The sequence below is a fragment of the Esox lucius genome, chromosome 16 (assembly GCF_011004845.1).
Source record: "Esox lucius isolate fEsoLuc1 chromosome 16, fEsoLuc1.pri, whole genome shotgun sequence".
NCBI classification, from domain to species: domain Eukaryota; kingdom Metazoa; phylum Chordata; class Actinopteri; order Esociformes; family Esocidae; genus Esox; species Esox lucius.
The window spans coordinates 30073461-30093884 of NC_047584.1; the positions used below are offsets into that span (position 1 = coordinate 30073461).

Genomic DNA, 20424 nt, shown 5'->3' on the forward strand with positions numbered 1-20424 from the left:
GGCCAATTTATTGGGCTGGTTGTAGGCAGAAGTGACATAAGCGATTGCTTAGGGCGCCCAACCACTAAGAATTGTGTCCCAATTTGTACACAAGTATTCAGACCCCTTTATTTAATACTTTATAGAAGCACCTTGGGCAAGGGATTACATCAGTTTTTGCACCACCGGATATGGGCAGTTTCTCCCATTCTTTCTGACAGATTGTCGTAAACTCTCTCAGATTGTGTTGGGAGCGACAGAAAACTGCAATCGCCTCACAGATTTTCAATGGGGTTTGATTCTTAGCTTTGGCCGCTGAAGCACACTTGGACTTGTCCCACAGCCACTCAAGTGTTGTCATGCTGACAGATGAATCTTCACCCCGGTCTGAGGACCTGTGTGCTCTGGGTCAGATTTTTTATCAAGGAACTTTCTGTATTTTACTTTGTTCATCCTTTCCTAAATCTTCCAGACCGTGCTGCAGTCCCTCCCGTCTTCCAGTCCCTGCTGCTGAGAATCACCCCCATAGCATGATGCTCCCAGGTTATTTCAATTCTTCCATATGGGAAATATAATCATTTACAAACCTGAGCAGATCTGAGTTTTTAGCCTACAAATTATTTGAAACAGTTTTGAAATAGAAATTACCTGGGTAAAGACTCACTTTATCATACATTTTCCAAGGAAGTGACGGCCGTTGCTAAAATTAATCATTGGGACATGATGCAAAATATTTGCACTGTATACAGGATACAGCATTGCATTTAAAGAGGCATTTCACCCTGGGGGGACCTCAGGTGGTGCGACATTTCTAGGGCAGTGAGATTGTCCAGAAGGAGCGAGGATGTTTTTTGGTGTGTCAAACAGCACACAATTATTTGTCAAAGTGTGGAAGACGTTCATAGAACGTAGATAATTGTAACGATCTGACAGTTTTTAATTCTATTGCATTTTTAATTCTATTGCTTCTATGTATGGATTGTTAGATTAACAGGCAGTCACACCCTTTTTTATTTGCTAAATATTTCTGCTTATTTCACAAACTTGTTGAAGAGCAAGTGCATAAAGACTAGAACAAAATACATCCTGACATTTGAATAGATTTTACAAATTTGAAACATTTAAAAAGTCAAACATTTGTCACATTTTACCTAGGGGGGTAATTAAATACAGTTTGATCAAACGTCATACTTTGATATTTAAGCAATGGATTATATATGTTAACATTATTAATACAACGTGCAATGTCAACAACTTCGGAAAGAGAAAAGGTGTTGCGGAGTTGATCACAGGTCCACGTAAGCTCCCTGATAAATACACAACCGCGCATTCAGTGAGCAATATAACCATCAGTTTTAACTAACTGGCAGTACAGAGTCATGGAAAAGGCCATTCCAAAGATCAGCAAGACAGCGATGCCGAATGCGACCCCCAGGATGATGAGTGCCCCCTTCACTATGAAGGAAGTCAACACCTTGACACAGGGCCTGGCGTACACCGGCCGTCCGTTCGTGAGTTGGCACGCCTCAGTCTTATTGTCACACCAGCAGGACGTTGGGAACGTTGAGCCCCAGTCAGAGGGTCCGTTGGTCAGTCCACAGCACTTTGCCTGCTCTTCGAAGAACTGCACGCCTGTCTGGAATAGAAGGGTCTGATTCCATAGCGGTGGAGACGACTCGATCAAGTTCCTTATTGACTTCTCCACCTTCCTCACTCCAACGGCTCCCAGGATTCCGGCTGTCAACAGGAGGATGAAGATTAGCAGCAGCAGGATGAAGAACAGCATGAGCATGATGCGGTTTTCCCTGATGGCCCCACAGCAGCCCAGGAACCCAAGAACCATGATGATGACACCGACGGCTATCAGAAGGTTCACGCCGGGAATTGCCCCCATGAACCAGGTTTTACTGCTCACTTTCAGATAGATGGCGATGCCGAGAATGATAATTCCGCTGATCCAGAACAGTAGGTTGAAGGAGAAGAGAAGGTACTTTATGCACTTATCCACTGCCATCTTGTCACCTTACAGAGCAATGTGAAGTGGTGCTTTTTGGTTGGTGTGTGTTGGTTTTATTGAAGGCCATCGAGTGGGTGTGGTTACATCTAGTGGGTGTGGTCAAATCTAGTGGGTGTGGTCAAATCTAGTGTGTGTGGTCAAATCTAGTGTGTGTGTGTGTGGTTACATCTAGCGGGTGTGGTTACACCTTGAGGGAGTGGTTACATCCAGTGGGTGTGGTTACATCCAGTGGGTGTGGTTAAATCTAGTGTGTGTGGTTACATGCAAAGAGTTTGGTTACGCCTATTGGGTGTGGCTACATGAAGTGGGCAAACTGGAACATCTGTGTGAAGATGCTGTTAGTTGACCACGCATCCAAGACTGTGACTGCCGCTCCAGCGGATGCAGAAGATGACCGCGCATCACCGCGGCCGTGTGCCCACCGATCCAGGACTTCTACACTGACCGGTGCGCTGGGCATCATTCAATACCTCAGCACTTGGAAACGGGATAGAGGCAGCCGGTCTACAATCGGTTTTATGTACTGGCCGCCTGACGGCTAAACGCATGAACTAGATTGAACACTGGTTAGCATTGACCCCGCCAAACTTAGAACTCCCATATGTACGCACACACACACTCACCTTATTCCTGTAGATATTCTTTAGAGCCTGTAAATGCACGTTTCAATTCTTAACGCATTGTTTGCTGTACTGCATTGCATTCTGGGTATTGTTGTTGGCGATGTATACGTACTGTAACATTCATGACCATTATAGACTAATCCAGTTACACGTGAACCATTTAGGATATACTGTACATATTCACACAACTTCACAGTGAGGATATACACAGTTACAGATGGTATGTACAATCTAAATAATGTATGTATATATATTGTTTGGAGTTGCTCCCTATTGCAATGCTGTGATAGCTGCCAGGTATGCAGTGTTGTGCAAAGATGAACTGAGTGCAAGTTTTAAAACCTAATTAGTATTTAATTGAAATGTAAAAATATTTAAATATATATATTTTTCCACTTGGGACATTTGTCAGAGTACAGTAGTCTTAAGGGCATGCTTCAAAATATTTGCACCGCATACAGGATAGAGCTTTGCATAGATGTGTACTTAATCTAACGACCTCGAGTTGGCCTTAATTAACTGAAACTAAACAAAACACACAAAAAAAAACTTTTTCTTAGAAACAATGCTGTTTATTCAAAAGTGTTCTGAAAGAAGTTCATAAAGACATTGGTCACAGACTAGAACAAAATAAATCCTGACATTTACTGCAAAATAAATCCTGACACTCAATTATACAACTCCTAAACATAGAAAGAGATATACACTTGATCAGGCATCATACGTTGATATTTAAAACGTTAAATATATATATTTTTTTTTACATGAATATTACAAAGAGCAAAGTGACCTACTTCAGTATTGTGCGGTAGAAAACATATCCACAACGATCTTTGATAAATATATTAATGCGTGAATATTCAATGAGCAATATAATCATCATTCTTCCCTGTCTGGCAATAAAGGGTCATGGATAAGACCATTCCAAAGATCAACAAGACTGCGAGGACAAATGCGATCACTAGGATGATAAGAGCCTGTTTCACCATTTCAATCATCAACACCTTGATACAAGGCTTTGCATACGCTTGCTGTCCATTGGCAAGTTGACACTCCTGAGTTGTGTTATCGCATTGGCAAGAATTGGGGACTGCTGAACCCCAATCAGAAGGTCCATTGATCAATCCACAGCACTTTTCCTGCTCTTCAAGTTTCTGCATGTCCGCCTGGAATTTGGACGTCTGGTTCCTCAGTGGCAGGTTTGCCTTAATCCACTCCTTCATCGACTCCTCAGTCTTATTCACTCCGACGGCTCCCAGGATTGCAGCTATCAACAGGAGGATGAAGATTAGCAGCAGCAGGATGAAGAACAGCATGAGAATGATGCGGTTTTCCCTGATGGCCCCACAGCAGCCCAGGAAGCCAAGAACCATGATGATGACACTGGCAGCGATCAGAAGGTCCACGCCGGGTACAACCCCCATGAACCAGGTTTTACTGCTCACCTTCAGGTAGATGGAGATGCCGAGAATGAAACATCCACTGATGCAGAACAGTAGGTTGAAGAAAAAGAGAAGGTACTTTATACACTTGTCCACAGCCATCTTGTTACCTTCCGACAGGTATGATGTGCATTGACAGATCGAGGTGAGGTGGTGCTGTTGTTGAGTGTCCGCTTGTTCTAATGCAGTTCTATTACAAGTGGGTGTGGTGACATCTAGTGGGTGTGGTTACAAATCGAATAGCAACTATTGATACCCCACATTTCCAACTTCATACAAAACCAGAGAACATTTGGGAACAGAGACAGCCCACTCAAAAACATGCCTCCATCATAATTTTTAATTATCTAGACAGGCCAATCTCATCTGCTCATTGCTCCTGCCCTGACCAGAAAAATTAACCAATGAGATGTTTTGTTTTTGGGGCGACGCCTCTCAGGGGGGGGCAATATCTGGCCTATTCGGAATAGAAAATAATATAAGAGCATGTTTTTGTGGGCTGTCTATCTCAAAACTGACCTGGTTTGCAGCCATATGATAGTTGAGGACAATGTGAGCTGTTATTTTTTCTTGAGGCACAATTTGCCCAGAATGCAATAGAACAGGCTGTTAGAACAAACAAAGCATTATGCAAAAGAACACATTGCATCCTGTGTGTTGGGCAAATATTCTGTACATTATTAATATTCCACACTCCTTTCTACCAAAATGGTTCAGGTCAGTCATGATCAAAATCACCTGATACATGATCAGTTTCTTTCTCCGGCATTTAATTATACGATACATATGTATGTAATAGACGTCACGTTTACCTGCATATCAAATGTTCTGCTTTTTGTCAATATCAAGCACGGACAGACTTTTTTTCTACCACAGATTAAACATCTCCAGGTACATCCCAAAAAAAGTTCAGTAATTGGAGATTATTTGCTTTTAGATAAAATTCATTTTTTTCCCCTCTATGAAATATAAATTGACCACAAGAACCAGAAAATAATAGGAAACAAAAAAGGTCTGCTCCAATTAGTAGGGGCACTTGTTTCCACCCGGCCTGATCTGCCGGCACCATTTCCCAGGACAGGAATGTCTAAGGCCTGCTGGAGGCTTGATTGCCACGACAACTCCAGGCTCAACACACCCTGCATCAAAACAAAATCAAACGCACCATTTTATTCTCATATATATTTCATAAGCCCACCAGCGCCACTCCTAATTAGATTGCTTTAAGGAAGACAAAGTTAATTATGTATTTTATATCTGTATATATATATATGTGTGTGTGTGTGTGTGTTTAGACTTCAATCCGACCTTCAAATTTCCCCATCTGTCCCAAAGTCTCACCAATCTGTTGTGTTCTTTTGCAATGCTCCCGTTTATTCTGTGATGTTTCACAATAGAGCGTCTGGGTCCATGTGAACGCAGATATTTCAATCTAACAACCCTTCCTGGAACTGACTTTTGAGTACGGTCCACCACTAGAAAGTTCCAGAAGAGATAAGCTCTTGATTCCGTTTCCTCCTCGTGGTCTCCACATCCCGTTTTTTGAACATAATTTTTGTGGTACTTATTTTTCATAACTTGGCCACTTTAATATATTTTTGAAATATATTTTTATGAATCAAACAATTGCTCTATGGTTAAAATAAAGATTCTTAGTTTTTATTCCATGTTGCTATATTTGTTTACATTGGTTTGCATTGCATATGGGTTTACATTGGTTTTTGTCGGTTTAACATTTGGGGATTTACCTACGAGCATTAAAATAGGGAAATTAGCCAGTTGTAAAAATAAGTACATTTCCCCTTTAGGTCCTGATAAAGTCATAACTGTGCCGAAACCTGTTACTCCACTTGGCCAAAAATTCAAAGGCTATATCAAGGGAATTCCTCTTGTCCTTTTTCTTAATTATTTTGGAGTGCTTCCTATTCCCAGTGCCTCTGGACTTGGGATTTCGTTTCAAGTCATTGTCACATACTGTATGGCAGACCACTCAACTAACTAACAGAGACAGTGCACCTGTTACCCACCTCAAACCTTCTGGATATCTACCAAGAAGCAAAGAGGAAAGACGTATCGTTGTCGTGATCGCATCTGACATCTGACCCCCCGACTGCAGTGATTTAGCTAGCTAGCTTGCAAGACAACTAACGCGCTGTCAGAAGACTGAGATAAGCTATTGATCATGTGTGGCTAAATGTCTGTCCGAGCAGAGAGTTTGAAAGTGAACCTCAGATGTGCACACGCTTCTCTTTCTCCCCATAGCAACGGTGACACTTTGGGCTACACCCTGAGGGCTATGATGTGGCGCAAAACACAAGATCGCACCCCTCTGCTGCCCTGGTGCATTTGGGTTTGATCTTTAGCCCAGTGGGGTGTGTGCACCTCTTGCTGTCCAACACCACAACGAGCAACACCTGTCTTTCCTTTCAGGGGCCGTCCGGGAGCTGTCCGGGAGCCGACCCTGCGTAGCTTCAGAGGCGATGTCCATGGTGTGACGTGTTACACACCCTGTCGTGCCTTATTGCCTGAATATACACAGTGCCTGTGTTATGCGTGGGAGCTGTGTTTGGCTGTGTTTTTTTCTTCTTGCACCCTGGGACAAGTTCTAATGAATTTGAATGAGCGTCTCAATTTATTTTACATGTTTTATTTATTTGTTGTTTTTTTTTTTTGCCGTTAATGGAATCGACCGGGGCGAAGCGGTGCGAGTCGCGTGTTAGTCGTGAGTAATATATTGGCCTGCTGTTCTGATTATATTTCTGTTACGCAACTGTTCATTATTGATCTCATTTTCTCTCCCTCACACAATCTTTTCTTTCTCGCTTTTCACATTCTCTCTTTCTCATACACATTCTCTCTTATTAGTTCTCTCCTTCACCCTCATGCTCTCCTGGCACTCATTTTTGATGGAACATTCAAAGGTTTTGATATTAGAATTATAATATATTTTTTTACAGCTGACACTAAGCCAACTCTACATTAGGGCAGAGGTTCTCTTCTAGCTAGATTCTATAAGGAAAACTTGACTTTACAGTCTCATATATAACAGCCAATCAGCTTTCAGGATTCAAATTACCCGGCTTGCAATAAGAAATCTATCGATCCTTCCAGTACTACAAACACCCAGATTAAAAAGAAATAGTCATGCTAGCCCGGGCCCCACTTTGAGTATCGACTTATAGATTGGTAACCTGCTTTAGAGTGCTGGTGCATGTTGACCTTTGCCAGACATGCTTGTGGTATTCTACTGACAACATAGATTCCGGGTGTTCATGTTTATAATTCATGGTTGAGGCTGGTTAACGTTTGACGTCCCCTGTGGCATTCCAGTGACGTTGTGGTCGTTGTCGTTTTCCCGAGGCCCACCTCCTGTGACTGACTGACTCCCTCACTTCCTCGTCCTGTCGTGACTCAGAAGATGACTCATGGGGATGGGAATGTACCACAGGTTTCGTGGAAAACCGTGTTTCATTCCGAGTCACCACAGCTGGATCCGTGATATGGACGGGACTCCATGTCCTGGAATGAGGCCACAAGGTTTGTGCGTAGGTGTGTGTGTGTGGATGGTGTATCTGTGTGTGTGGATGGTTGTGTGCACTTCGTTCTGGAGTCCAAGAGCTGTGTGTGTTGTAGTAGTGGTAGGTGCATTTTGTGGTGAAAAGTCTAATTATCTTTGAGGTCGAGTCACAGTCTCCTTCAGAATAACCAGAAAGTGCAAAGTTGGTTCACCGAGTTTAGGAAAAGTTAAATTATTGCTTCATTTCTCACCGTCTGTTTCAAAGTGTGTGGGTGGCGGTGATTTCCTAACTGAACTATGAGAGACTTGGAGCCTCAATGTCCCGACATCAATGTAGATTTTTGGGAGGGAAAGAGAAAGTGTGACGCTACGATGTGGGTGGAGGAATGGAGGCTACATTCGGAGACTGTAGACGGAGCTGGCCCTGGGGTGTAGGATGGGGGCAAGGCGGTGTGGGATAGGGTAATTTAATGCTGATTCGGAAACTGAAAAAGCAGATGTGATGTAGTGTTAATGAAAACTGTAATGGAAAATATTCATCCAAAACCCGTTTCCCCTGATGACGACAAGACAGATATAGATCCTTGAATATAAACACTGTGACCAAATACATTTTTGTTTTTGTTAACGAAATGTTATGACGTGAAAATGTTAGTCATAGCCTAAAGATGATAACATTGACATTAAGATGCTTTTCATCTTTTCTCCTCTGTATACAATCTAGTGAGGGTTCGTTCATTTCACTCTATGATTTCCATCCTTTTTTTAGCGTAGACAAGGGCTATTTACATATACGTATAAATAAGCCAGCTCTCCAAAAATACCCGAAATGCCCATCAATAAGAAACATGTGCATGCTCAGCTTGTGCGTCCTAGTCATGCGTCCTAGTCATGCGTCCTAGTCATGCGTCCTAGTCATGCGTCCTAGTCATGCATCCTAGTCATGCGTCCTAGTCATTCCTTGAGTGACACATTGTCTGGGGTACTATCCGATCCCTACGCTCAACCCACTGCCCCTCCCCGCAAACGCCCAACGTTCACAAATAATTAAGCGTATAAGTAATCTTACGTTTTTGCTTCAGCTTCGACGCTCAAGAGACTTGCATCTTGTAAACCTCAATGGGGGCCCTCGATGTGCCTTCCAGCATTGCATGTCCCAGTAATGTTGCTGGTAGCTATGGGACTTAGACGATTCGTGGCTAGCCATGAGGTTTGGCAGTCAAATAGTCTTCAAATGGTAGTGTATTGTAAATCGGGTTAACATTAATGGCTAGCAAATTAGCTGCCTAGCTAGCTAATGATAACATCCCCAGCACATTTACTTGACGTGGTCGTTTAACAGGGCAAATTGCTCATCAAAGTCTTGCGTGCCCTAGATGTCATACAGATTTACACCACAGAATATTTCTCACCGTAACAAGTCAACCATGGTTCTATAAATTGGTTATACTGGTTGTGCAGCAATTCGCCATGAGGTTGGGTTTGGCCTCAAAGACCACAAGTGAGTGATCTCTTTATTTGACAATTGCAACTGACACTTTCGACTGATGTGATAGTTTACCTACGTAACCTGCCAGCTTGCTCCAATTTCCAATAATTTTATTAGCTTAGCTAATAAGAGGAGGGAATATATAAAATGTGAAGCCCGGGGTACCATGGTCTGAGAAGATTGTGGTAGGTTGGAAAAGGAAATTGAACTAGAAGCAGTTTAAAACTAAGATTTAAAATGACTAAAATGTGACTTAAACTAAATCTTTATAATATTGAATAAATCTAAAAGAGCTGCCCAAATTACAACTAATGTGATGTAAACCCTCACACGCACACACACAGACACACACAAACACACACACAGACAACACAACACACACAGCCACACACACGCATACACACACACGCTTTCTTGATACGCCAAATGGACTGTCTTGATGCTCGAGGGAAACTTTCGGGAAGACAGTATCCCTGACGGTATAAAGCACAAGATGACTCACTCACTGGAATCCAAGCAAACCACAACTATGGCTGGATGCAGCAGCAGTGTGAGAGGGAGAAGAAAGATGGAAGTACCAAAGGAGGATTGTGTAAATAATGGTGTTTTAAAAGAAAACTTTGTGGATGCTTTGTTGTAGTGACACATCATCATTACACAGACCTATACACATTTGAAGGAATCAATATCCTTGTGGGGGACACCAAAATGTTTCCTGTCCAAAACCCATTAGGGAAACTTTAACCCGCAAACCTAACCTGTACAAAAAGGTACTAAAATTGTATGAACTGACTTTTGTAAGTTGCTCAGGATAGAGAGTCTGCAGAATTACTTTAATGTTCATTGTAACAGTAACCCGTGACCGAACTATAACCCCAAACCTACCTCTAACCCCTTACCCCTTACCCCTTACCCCTTACCCTTAGCCTTTAGCCTTGTGGAGATTTGTGATCCCTATCAGAATTTGTTTCGCATGAAAAACCTCTTCTTATTTAGTTGTTCTTTTGCATGTTCTTGCTGGTTGCCTAAAGAGTGCTCTGCCAGCTGCTCAGTGAACATAATTCAGTTCTAATGTCACATTGTGAGAGTGTTGGTTGGTAGCTTGCCATGGCCAGTGCATTTGAAGGAAAACCTAAAAAGTACACAAAGAAAGCAGCCTTTTCTTTATGAAATTCTCAAATTGTTTCCATTTGAATAAATAAACCAAACCAATAAATAAACATACTTCAGCATATATATCAGTTATCGGTAACAGCGGAACATTGGTATCGGATACACAAATCCTGTATCGGTTGGGATGATACTCCTCAAAACCTCCTCATCCTCCTCAAGTACCCCCTTGATCAACCTCCTCACCCTAATCAAGCACCCCCTGAACAACCTCCGCACACTCCTCAAACACCCCCTGAATATCCTCCTCGCCAGCAACCTCCTGCTCAACAACCTTCTCACCCTCTTCAACAACCTCCTCAACCACCTCCTCAAATCGTTGAACAGATGAATACTGCCTTCTCTCCTCCCCTGTAGCTCCGGGGAGTACAGATCCTTTGAGGTATACATTGCCGTACTCTCACACAGTTCAGGAGTTACTCTCTTGAATCATTATTTCCCATGAGCACTGTGCTCTGGCAACGTTTATGCTGAGTTCCCTCAGGGGAATAAAGGAGACAGGGTAATGTACTGTACCTATTCTGTTGTTTCTTGAGTTTGAGGGGGAAGTGGGTGAGTAAAAATGCTGGATCTCCTGCGGCCACCTCAAAACCCCAAAGTGCCTGAAGGACCTTCAGTGGAGAGGGAGACAGGAAAGGAGAAAATGGAGGAGGAAAGATTGAGGAGAAGAGATATAAGTGGAGAGGTGAAAGAGAAGTAAGCAGGGTGTAGGCACTGCCACTTGTCTCCTGACAGATGAGCTGTCAGATCCCTGCTGCTCCTCAAACTAGCTTGCGTGTAGCTGGGACACACACACACACAGTGGTATTTCTGAACACACATGCTTCTCCCCTGATTCATTCATCCCACAAGAAGAGGCCTGGGCTAATTGACAATTTTTTATTCTTATTTTCTGTCTCTCTATATCTCCCTTTGAGTGTACAATTCATAATGTCTTTTATTTGTCTGTGAAAAATAAACAAATTCTCCATGCATCGCTGATGAAAAGTAGAGGTAGAAGCAATAGCCAAACCAGATTCGGTGGAAAACCTACACACCTGGTGTAGAACCCACAGACCAAGTGGAGAACCCACAGTCCAGGTGGAGAACCTACAGACCTGGTGGAAAACCCACAGTCCAAGTGGAGAACCTACAGACCAGGTGGAGAACCAACAGACCAGGTAGTGAACCAACAGTCCTGATATAGAACCAACAAATCTTCTGGATAATCCATGGACCAAGTGGAGAACTTATAGACCAGGTGGAGGACCTAAAGTGGCACATTGCATTTGTGCCACTGTAACACCCATCCAGTCCGACTGAGCATTTTTAGGACCAAAACTCTGGGAAAAACATGAAAAATTATATTTTGCAGTTATTTTCATTAAATAAACATGCACAGTTATTAGCTATACACTCAATGATGACTTAATCGTAGCATGACCAACGCTGCTATGGTCCTTAAAATGGCCAATCAGCAATTGCTTATTACATTTTGATTTAATTAAATGCGCCAATTTATTCTTGAAAAATATAAGTTATTGTGCTTGATTACCTCACCGTAATCCCAAACATGAAGCATTTTGTCCAGTGTTTGTAAACTTAATGTAAAAATACCCTAAAACACGGTTTAAACTGATCATGGGTGGTCAGTCCTTGCATCTAGAGCAGCAGCGGTTACAATCTGACGGAGAGGAAATAAGGAAAATAACAATCCCGCAATAAACGTTGTGACAACATCCACATCAATGTTCACACTAGTTTTCAGGACAGACGGCCCTGAAGATTTTATGGACTGCATTTACCCTGAACATTTTTCAATTTCTAAGTAAACGCATGTCGGTACATTACGCGCCTGCTGAGATTCTCAAAGAATTTGACAGCCGCACCACTGATAGCATTTTTGTATGGCAATTTCGCCGCCGTTAATGGCAAGGCGCTTGAGAAGGTGGAGCGAACAACCAAGTAAATCATGCGGCTCAAGTTCCCATCATTCAAGACCTGTTTAAATATTTATCTTTGTATGACCACAGGCAGTGTCAGTGATAAGCCCTGAAAATGCTAGCAGGACTAGCATTGTGTGAATTTAGAAATGACTTCCGAGACAAGGGCAAAGCAGGAAATAAACACAGCTCGTGAGATACACATTTATGATTGGAATAATTAGAAATCCAAATAGATTTTGACCAAAACTGCTGTCTGGATGATGCTTCCACGCAGAAAATGGAAAATGAGGTGTAACAGTAGAAGAAACAAAATATCCCTGGGTTAACTGACCTGTTCCTCAATGCTATTGCTTGACACACATTCATAAATATATTTGAAAGGAATACCTTTGTATGAAAATGTATTATTCGGCCATTTCACATGTATTTGAAAGTTTTCACGTGTCATTTTTCCTCTTCATATGACATTATACACTTTCCTTACATTAGCATTAAGCATTTGCTATTTACATCTGTTTGAATGGGAAAGGGGCCAGTAAGTTATCCTACACCTCTTCATTGTTATCCTACACCTCTTGTTAACGAGTGAGAAATTCAGTCTGATTGTAACCTCCTGACAGGCTTGCCGTGCCAGTGAGAACCAACGCCCTCTTTCCCTCGTTTGGAGCACAGACACCTGTTTGTTGTTATTGCCTCACTTGTGTTCCTGATCACTGTCCCTATATCATTTCTTCCTCTCCTAGTGAATCTTGTCAGTGTTTAATTTGTTTTCGTTCCACAAGTGACGTTGTTTTCGGGATTTGTTTGATTCGTTTGTGTTATCTCGTATGGTTGTTAATGATTCACCCGATGCTGACAGACCTGATGCCAATGCCCTTGTCAATGTTTGGAGTGGGTAGAGGATACGAGTTGTGTCGCCTCCACGGCAACAAGGAGCTGAACACACAGAGGTGACAGTACTCTACACAATGTTTGTGATGTAAGGGCAGATTATGTAGTTCTAGTAGGGTTACACATTTTCTTTTATAAAAACACCTTTACACGCACTTTTACCAATCACAAACTTGCTTGGCAGGTCGCTGGCAGAATAGCCAACCGCTTAGAGCATTGGAACAGCAACCAAAAGGTTGCTAGATCAAATCCCATAGCTTATTAAGTGTCCCCTGACCAATGCAGTTAAACCCTAATTGTCCCCTGGTTGTTTCTGTAAATGTGTTCACAGTCAACTTACCTGATAAAATGGGTTACAAACATACACTCAAACCCTCAGAGAGACCAATGGAGGGAGAATGACTCAAACTGTCCTACTCCCACAATGCCTGCTGACTGCTGCAAGGGCATTCAGAGATCACATGTGTGTGTAGCAGCTATTGTCTTTAGAAAACAGATCCTGCTGACTGTGCAGTGTGTTGAGAGAGGGAGACAGGAGAAAGAGAGGAGGGTGAGAGGCGAGAGATATGGGTTAAGGTGGGTTAAGGGAGGTGCAGGGTGCGTTGAGAAACCGAGAGAGAAAGAGAGATGGGCCAAGAGAGAGTTGACTGTCTGTTTTGGAATTTCATTGTCAATGGCCGGTCCATGGCCTTATTGAATTGTTGTGACAGGTCCCTGAAATGAGAGGTTAATGTTTGGAAACCTACAAATCACCCTTGACTCAGTTCTCTGTGGAAGAGTGGGCCAAAAGCATTTGGCATTTGTTATAGACTGATCAACCACTGCTGGTTGTGTTTGGTTGCAGTGCAGATATCGAGTGCAAGTAGGAAATTGTTTTCACTCGTAGTTCAATGAAGTTACATAATGTACCGACGAGGTCATGTATACCAGTGAAATTGCGCAGGTCATAAAAGTAGATGGCCTTATTTACGCATTAAAACAGGGAAAGGGTTTGTGGTTGTCATCAGAAGTATGAATTGCAGTAATCAAACTAAAAGACAACTCTTGTCTTGGGTGAAACATCAGCACATGTAGGTTTTCCCTAGAACTGGCTGTTGGTCCCTCAATGTTCCCTCTGACACTGAACATTCGAATGCAATGAATTGAGTATACTCAGCTAACTGTGGTGCTATCAAAATCATGGTAAACAGTTGACTTCTGGAGCTAGATTTAGGAATCAGGTCGATCACACCTGTAACACAGGGTGTCTACTGAAAGTCTTTAATAGTCAAATTAAATCCTCCGAACATCTTCACAGGTATACTCTTTCTCTATTCAGAATAGGAAGTGTGTTGGCTCTGGGTCAATACTGTAAATAAAGGCAGTGTTAAATATGCTCTGGTAGGTTTTAATGAATTCCAGCGTTAGTTAAATATCAGACTCAAGCCACAATAGTTCATTTGTAATATGAATCTTTCCTTCCATAGTGCTGTGCAGCATATGACTATTCTGAAATGTTGGTACATTTTACTTGTGGAAAAAAATAACACAATTAAGTGGTCATGTGAAAATACTGATGTTCATTCGTTTGAAAGGACAAAATATACCTAAACAGTAATTAGTATGTTTATATTGTCCACATTAATAACTGTAGAGTTAGCTCTTTTGTTTAACTTTTGTTCACATTTGCAGTTGCTTGGTTTTAAATAAACAGTCATTAAGTGGGCTGTAGGTCAAGTAACTGATTGCTGCTAGATCAAACCGCTAAATGTGCATTAAACATTTCACTGGAAAGCCTTGAGCCATCGCTGGGCGGTTTTGTGATGAAACCAACTCATGGTTGAATGTATTCTGCAACAGTGTGACGGTTATGTTATTGTCTTGATCTTTGAACTATACTGTATACCACAATTGTGTAAATGGCTATGAACTAACAGCTTAACCCAAGCCAAAAAAGCAATTTTAACACTAGTTAGTGTACTAGAGTAAAACATAAGTGAGTAAGTATATCGCTTTTTTGGCTTGGGCACACAACACTACTTACACAAGTCTTGTAATAGGACTGTCTGACTTAGTTTCCCCAGTGATTTTATCCATTAACGACACACACACACACACGCAAGAAGAAAGACAGAAAGACAGAGGGGATAAATGACGTTATTCAACATAAACAGAGCAAAGCTCTACTCGAAGCTAATTGGCTAATTATTATGTATGTTTTTTATGAAGTGATGCCTCATGCTAACTAGCATCAATCAATTAAATGGTACTGTGGCAAGATTTCGTCATCTTTTCACCCAGACAGCGTGAGATATGTAGTCTGCACACTGAGACAGAGGGGTGCAGCTCAGCTTGCCTTTGAAGGAGTTTATGTGTGAAGTTTACGGATACTTTGCCAATCGTTACGGTCATTAGCGGCCTCTAAAACTAATGCCTACCAAAGGAGGTGTAGGTTTTAGGAGTGATCAGAGCAAGATGTCTACGGGAGAGCAAGTTAGTATTGGAGTAGCAGATGTGGAGGAATACGGAGTGAAGAGAGTTCCCGAGGTAAGCGTGCAATTACTCTTATTGCCACAGGTGTCAGCACCGTGCCAAACACAGTCCAAAGTTGCAAATTGTACCTTTGAGAAAGGCCTCTCTCTTCATGGATTTGAACTCTCAACCTTTAGAGCCAAAGTCAGTGGCTTAACTGGAAATTCCAGCAAGGTGTGCCATGTTTGTCGTTGCCTGAGGCCAGCTGTTTAATGGCTGCTGGCTGGACGAACAGAGAGGAGGGGAACAGTGGAATAGTTGTAGGCTAATAGTTCTGTAATGGGATAGTGTTCGTGGCTATGGAAATCACATTCACAGCTCCGTGCTGATGAGGTGACGAGTGACAGGGGTGTTTTCCTTCAAACTTTCTTAACGTGGGAACAGACAGAAGTGTAAAGTTACCGCAGACCGGATGTCCAAAATGACATTCTATTCCCTCTGTAAGGCCCTTGTTTTGACCCAAACCCTATGCTGGTATGTTGGCGTACGTCTCAAATTGGAACGTGTGTTTACGTTAACTGCCACAGCCCAGACATCCTCTCGCGTCCACCACTTCAGCCAGCGCCGCTCTCTCACCAGCCAAACCAGCCAGCCGTAGGCTGTTGCTCAGTCAAGGGCGTGCAGAGGGCTTGAGACGTGCTGGGGTTTTTCTCTGGGCGCTTCACAAAATTAGCACTTAGCTTTGCGCGTCTCCGAGTCTTTCACAAAATTAGCACTTCGCTTTGCGCGTCTCCGAGTGTTCAAGAGCTGTGTGAGAAGGGATGTGAATTTGGTCATTCTAGAGACTGAATTCTAGTTAACATGGCTGACTTCGGGGTTGAGTCCATCCTGCACAGCGTCTCTGTCGTAAGCTGGGGAAAGACAGTCCTTTTATGTGAATATTTTAGTGCCAGACAGCGGCGAGGAGTGTATGGATATCTAAACATACCGAGACCCCAGGCTGGCTCTATCGGTCCACCCATCTCTGTCAGGACGGCTCTTCTCAGAGCGGTTGTGGTGGTGGTTTAATTGTCCGTGACGCGTAAACGCTCGTTTATAAAAACAGACAGACGTGGCGGTCGTTTACCAGGATTCATTACCGCCGAGCTGCAGTGCCGAGGTCTGTACCCCTCCCTCCCTCTCTGGTTCTCTCTCTCTATTCCACTCCTCCCCTCCTCTGCTGTCAGTCATGCACCAACACACTCTGAGGCCTCCGTCGGCCATGATCCTAAACAGAAGGGAGGATGAAGAAAGGAGGAGGGAGAGAGAGAGGGAGAGAGAGAGGGAGAGAGAGAGGGAGAGAGAGGGAGAGAAACAAGAGATGGAGGAAGAAGAAAGAGACGTAAGAAAGGAGGAGGGAGAGAGAGGGAGAGAGAGAGGGAGAGAGAGAGGGAGAGAGAGAGGGAGAGAGAGGGAGAGAAACAAGAGATGGAGGAAGAAGAAAGAGACGTAAGAAAGGAGAGTCAGACAGAAGGGAATTTTCTAAATTAAATAAAAATGATTGGGTGTCTTCCTCTTCTTCATATTATTCTCTTTAGGAAGGCACCACAAAATTCGTTACCCGACAAATCATTTTCTAAATTTTTAATATATATTCAGTTGAATTGTGAAGGGAAAATATTTATTTGAATCATTAATGTCATGTTGAAGCAACAAACATTTTCAAGAACATTTCCAATAGTGTGTTCGTGCATGTGTGAAGTGTCCCAATGTGTACATGGTAGGACCTGAAAAATCTGTGGTCGCAAGGTTTGTAGGGCAGAGACTCAGTGCTCTGGATTGACCTCAGACTGCAGGGGAAACTCACTGGACTGACCTCAGACTGCAGGGGAAACTCACTGGACTGACCTCAGACTGCAGGGGAAACTCACTGGACTGACCTCAGACTGCAGGGGAAACTCACTGGACTGACCTCAGACTGCAGGGGAAACTCACTGGACTGACCTCAGACTGCAGGGGATACTCACTGGACTGAACTCAGACTGCAGGGGATACTCACTGGACTGAACTCAGACTGCAGGGGATACTCACTGGACTGAACTCAGACTGCAGGGGATACTCACTGGACTGAACTCAGACTGCAGGGGAAACTCACTGCTCTGAACTGTGCTGACCACTCTGTCTCTCATTCCATGAATTTGAAAGCTGGTTTTGGCGAGTACATTATCAGCTTCATCATCCCTGAAGGCATTGCCCTTTTCCTTTAATTTACGGTTTGTACCAAGCTAAAATGCAGAAATGCTTTAAGATGGATGCACCATGCATCCTGTAACAATTTGATATGGATTTTTAGGACCAACTGTAGATTTACATCACATGGCTTGTACTTAGCTTAGCTCTTACAATTAGCATTGACCGGCGAGCCGGAGAGGCCTTAGCCTGGGATGGGGCATGGGTAGAGTCACTTTGTGAAGCCAAGCCAGGCAGATGTGGTCCTGAAGTACTACTCGTCGCTCGATGCACATATTCAGCTCCCTGCCGGAGACAGTGTGTCAATTCCTGTTTCCCCCTTCTGTGAATCTGCCTTACCTGTCTCCCATCCATTCCTACCGCCAACAGCGGCCTTAAAAAAACAAGGCTGTTATTATCGTTTAAAATTGAATAAAAAACCCAGAAAAGCCTTTATGTACACCATTAAAGTACGGAGCTGTGCATACGAATACGTGCCTTGGTAAAACGGTCTGCAACTTGGTAAAACGGTCTGGTGAAACCGTCTGATATCATACAAGGAGACTAACGTCACAGTTAGAGGTGAGCAAGGAGACACCTAGTTCACATCAGAAAAGATCATTTAACTTCCATTTCCTCACATCTGGGTCACAGTGCAGGCCATAATTGGGTCATCGTCCAGCACAGAGAATTTAGGTAAAGCCACAAGTCCAAATGGCTATCTCCACTGTTTGGGAAAGGACACATCTTCACAAGGACAAAATGCGAACCACGCCCATCTTCTGATCCTTCACGTCTCTCAGCCGCAGACGTTCTGCCTCCCGACGATGAGTGTTGAACACTGACGCGAGACCACGAGACCACGAGACTTTCTGGCTGCGTGTCCCTCACTGCAGTGTAATCAGCACCACGAAATGTGTTTTCCCCTTCTGATTAATACGGAACAGGCGGCTGAAAGGGACAAAAAAGAACAGAGCATGAAAGAGGAGGGGAGGGGGGGGGGCGATGAGGGGAGAGGGGAGGGGGGGGGGGGCGATGAGGGGAGGGGGGGGGGGATGAGGGAACACAGACCTTTTGTTATGATTCCATGAACAGCCTGTCTGTCAGTCTGTCAGCCTGTCTGTCCGTCCGTCAGCCTGTCTGCCTGTCGGTCAGCCTGTCTGTCTGCTGTGAAAGGAAAACAGAGCTATCAGAGTGTGTACAGGCCACCACTAAGCGCCCCCCCCCCCCCCAGGGGTTTTAACTGCTCAAACAGGACAGCGCTGCTAATTATGTCTGATAGGCTAATGACAGTTCATTCACAGGTTGTGTTTAGGGGAAGGGTCTTCTATAAATGGCTTGTGGCTCTGAAAGTTTTGTAACAATGTAAAGAATGATCTTGAATAACGTCAGGGTAACATTCACTGACAATGGGCTTTGTGCATTGCAACAAATTAAAAAGAAGTACGCTAACAAACAGATATATTTAGAAGCACATAATTGCAGGATGTTTGACACCATGTGCTAGAAATGCTTGTGTTCCTCTCAGATGTGGTCTTTGTAATCCTGTGTGCATGTGTGCGTGTGCGCATGTGTGCGTGTGTGCATGTGTGCGTGTGTGCATGTGTGCGTGTGTGCATGTGTGCGTGTGCGCATGCGAGTGTGTGCGTGTGTGCGTGTGCGCATGCGAGTGTGTGCGTGTGCACGCGCATGTGAGTCTGTGTATACCAGGACAACATAGTATGAGTCATTCGGGTGGTTTTCTCTTAATTCACAGGATTTCCAAAGTCCGAAGTGGACCTGTGGTCCTATTGCAAAGTATTTTATTTGCCAAGTGCGCCAAAAAACATGTGTCATTCAGAACAATGAAATAATTGTGTCATGCAGTGCTACATCTACGTAGTAATTAAGAAATATATAAAGCAAATATGATAACCGAAACTACTAAATATACAATAATGACTAGAGGCAATTTCAAATAATGTAGAAATGGGAATGTGGACAGTATGAATCGAAATCTTAAATATTAGAAATATTTGTGTTGTAGAGCCTGTAAATGGATACATTATTAAATGTGCTCATGTACAGGAATGTTAATAGAAAGTGTCCAGAGCGACCAGGTTGAAGGACGTCCTGCTTATTTAGTTTTTCTGATTCAGGAAATCTTCTAAATCCGGGGATTTTGGTAAAGTTTTGGACATGGTTAGGGTAGACATAACTAGCTGATAGCAGCGCCATGCTGGCCTACCCCAGTGACAGCAGACCCAGGAGTGGATGGGAGTGACAGCTGGGCGAAGAAGGGTGGAGAGGCTGCCAAAGATACGACCGCCCTTATCTACTCCTCCCAAACCACCACCGGGAGACGGCCACGGAGATGACGCAGTCACACTCCTCCACGGCTTTTTTTGGAACAGCTCCCTCAAGGGCCCTGATCACTTGCAGTGTGTCTGTTGCCTGTGTCTCTCCTCGTCATAAAAACCTTTGAATCCACCAAGCTGAGGAACATTACAGGTTTTCCATTAAGTGTTCTCTCAGTGTTGCCTGTTTAATGAGTGCTATTCAACCAGGGCCCTGTAGAAACAAGGGCTAACGATTAGCTTTTACTACATTATCGATAACACATTAATTACACATCTATAATGCATAATTAAATGGATCGCCCTTCTATTTGAGATACAACCCATGAAGAGAGCATGGAAGGACTCTTGGCCATCCGCTCCGAACACTTTAGGT

At 43.3% G+C, this 20424-nt stretch overlaps 3 protein-coding genes across 6 annotated transcripts in view; 1 reads left to right on the forward strand and 2 right to left on the reverse strand.

Moving 5' to 3' along the window:
• Nucleotides 1-20424, forward strand: part of LOC105023494 (zinc finger CW-type PWWP domain protein 2) — a 50059-nt gene that overhangs the window by 26091 nt on the left and 3544 nt on the right. The gene's annotated exons all lie outside the window — the stretch shown is intronic.
• LOC105023492 (tetraspanin-8-like) lies at nt 1112-1993 on the reverse strand. The gene has a single exon (XM_034286692.1). The coding sequence runs from the start codon at nt 1991-1993 to the stop codon at nt 1310-1312; it is 684 nt and encodes a 227-aa protein (XP_034142583.1). The 3' UTR covers nt 1112-1309.
• On the reverse strand, nt 3477-4206 carry LOC105023491 (tetraspanin-8-like). Its single transcript, XM_034286691.1, has one exon. It carries the CDS (start codon nt 4161-4163, stop codon nt 3480-3482), a length of 684 nt encoding a protein of 227 aa, XP_034142582.1. The 5' UTR covers nt 4164-4206; the 3' UTR covers nt 3477-3479.

Excerpts from the sequence above, each read along its gene's own strand:
- LOC105023492 (XM_034286692.1), bottom strand. The coding sequence starts at position 1,993 with ATGGCAGTGGATAAGTGCATAAAGTACCTTCTCTTCTCCTTCAACCTA.
- LOC105023491 (XM_034286691.1), bottom strand. The coding sequence starts at position 4,163 with ATGGCTGTGGACAAGTGTATAAAGTACCTTCTCTTTTTCTTCAACCTA.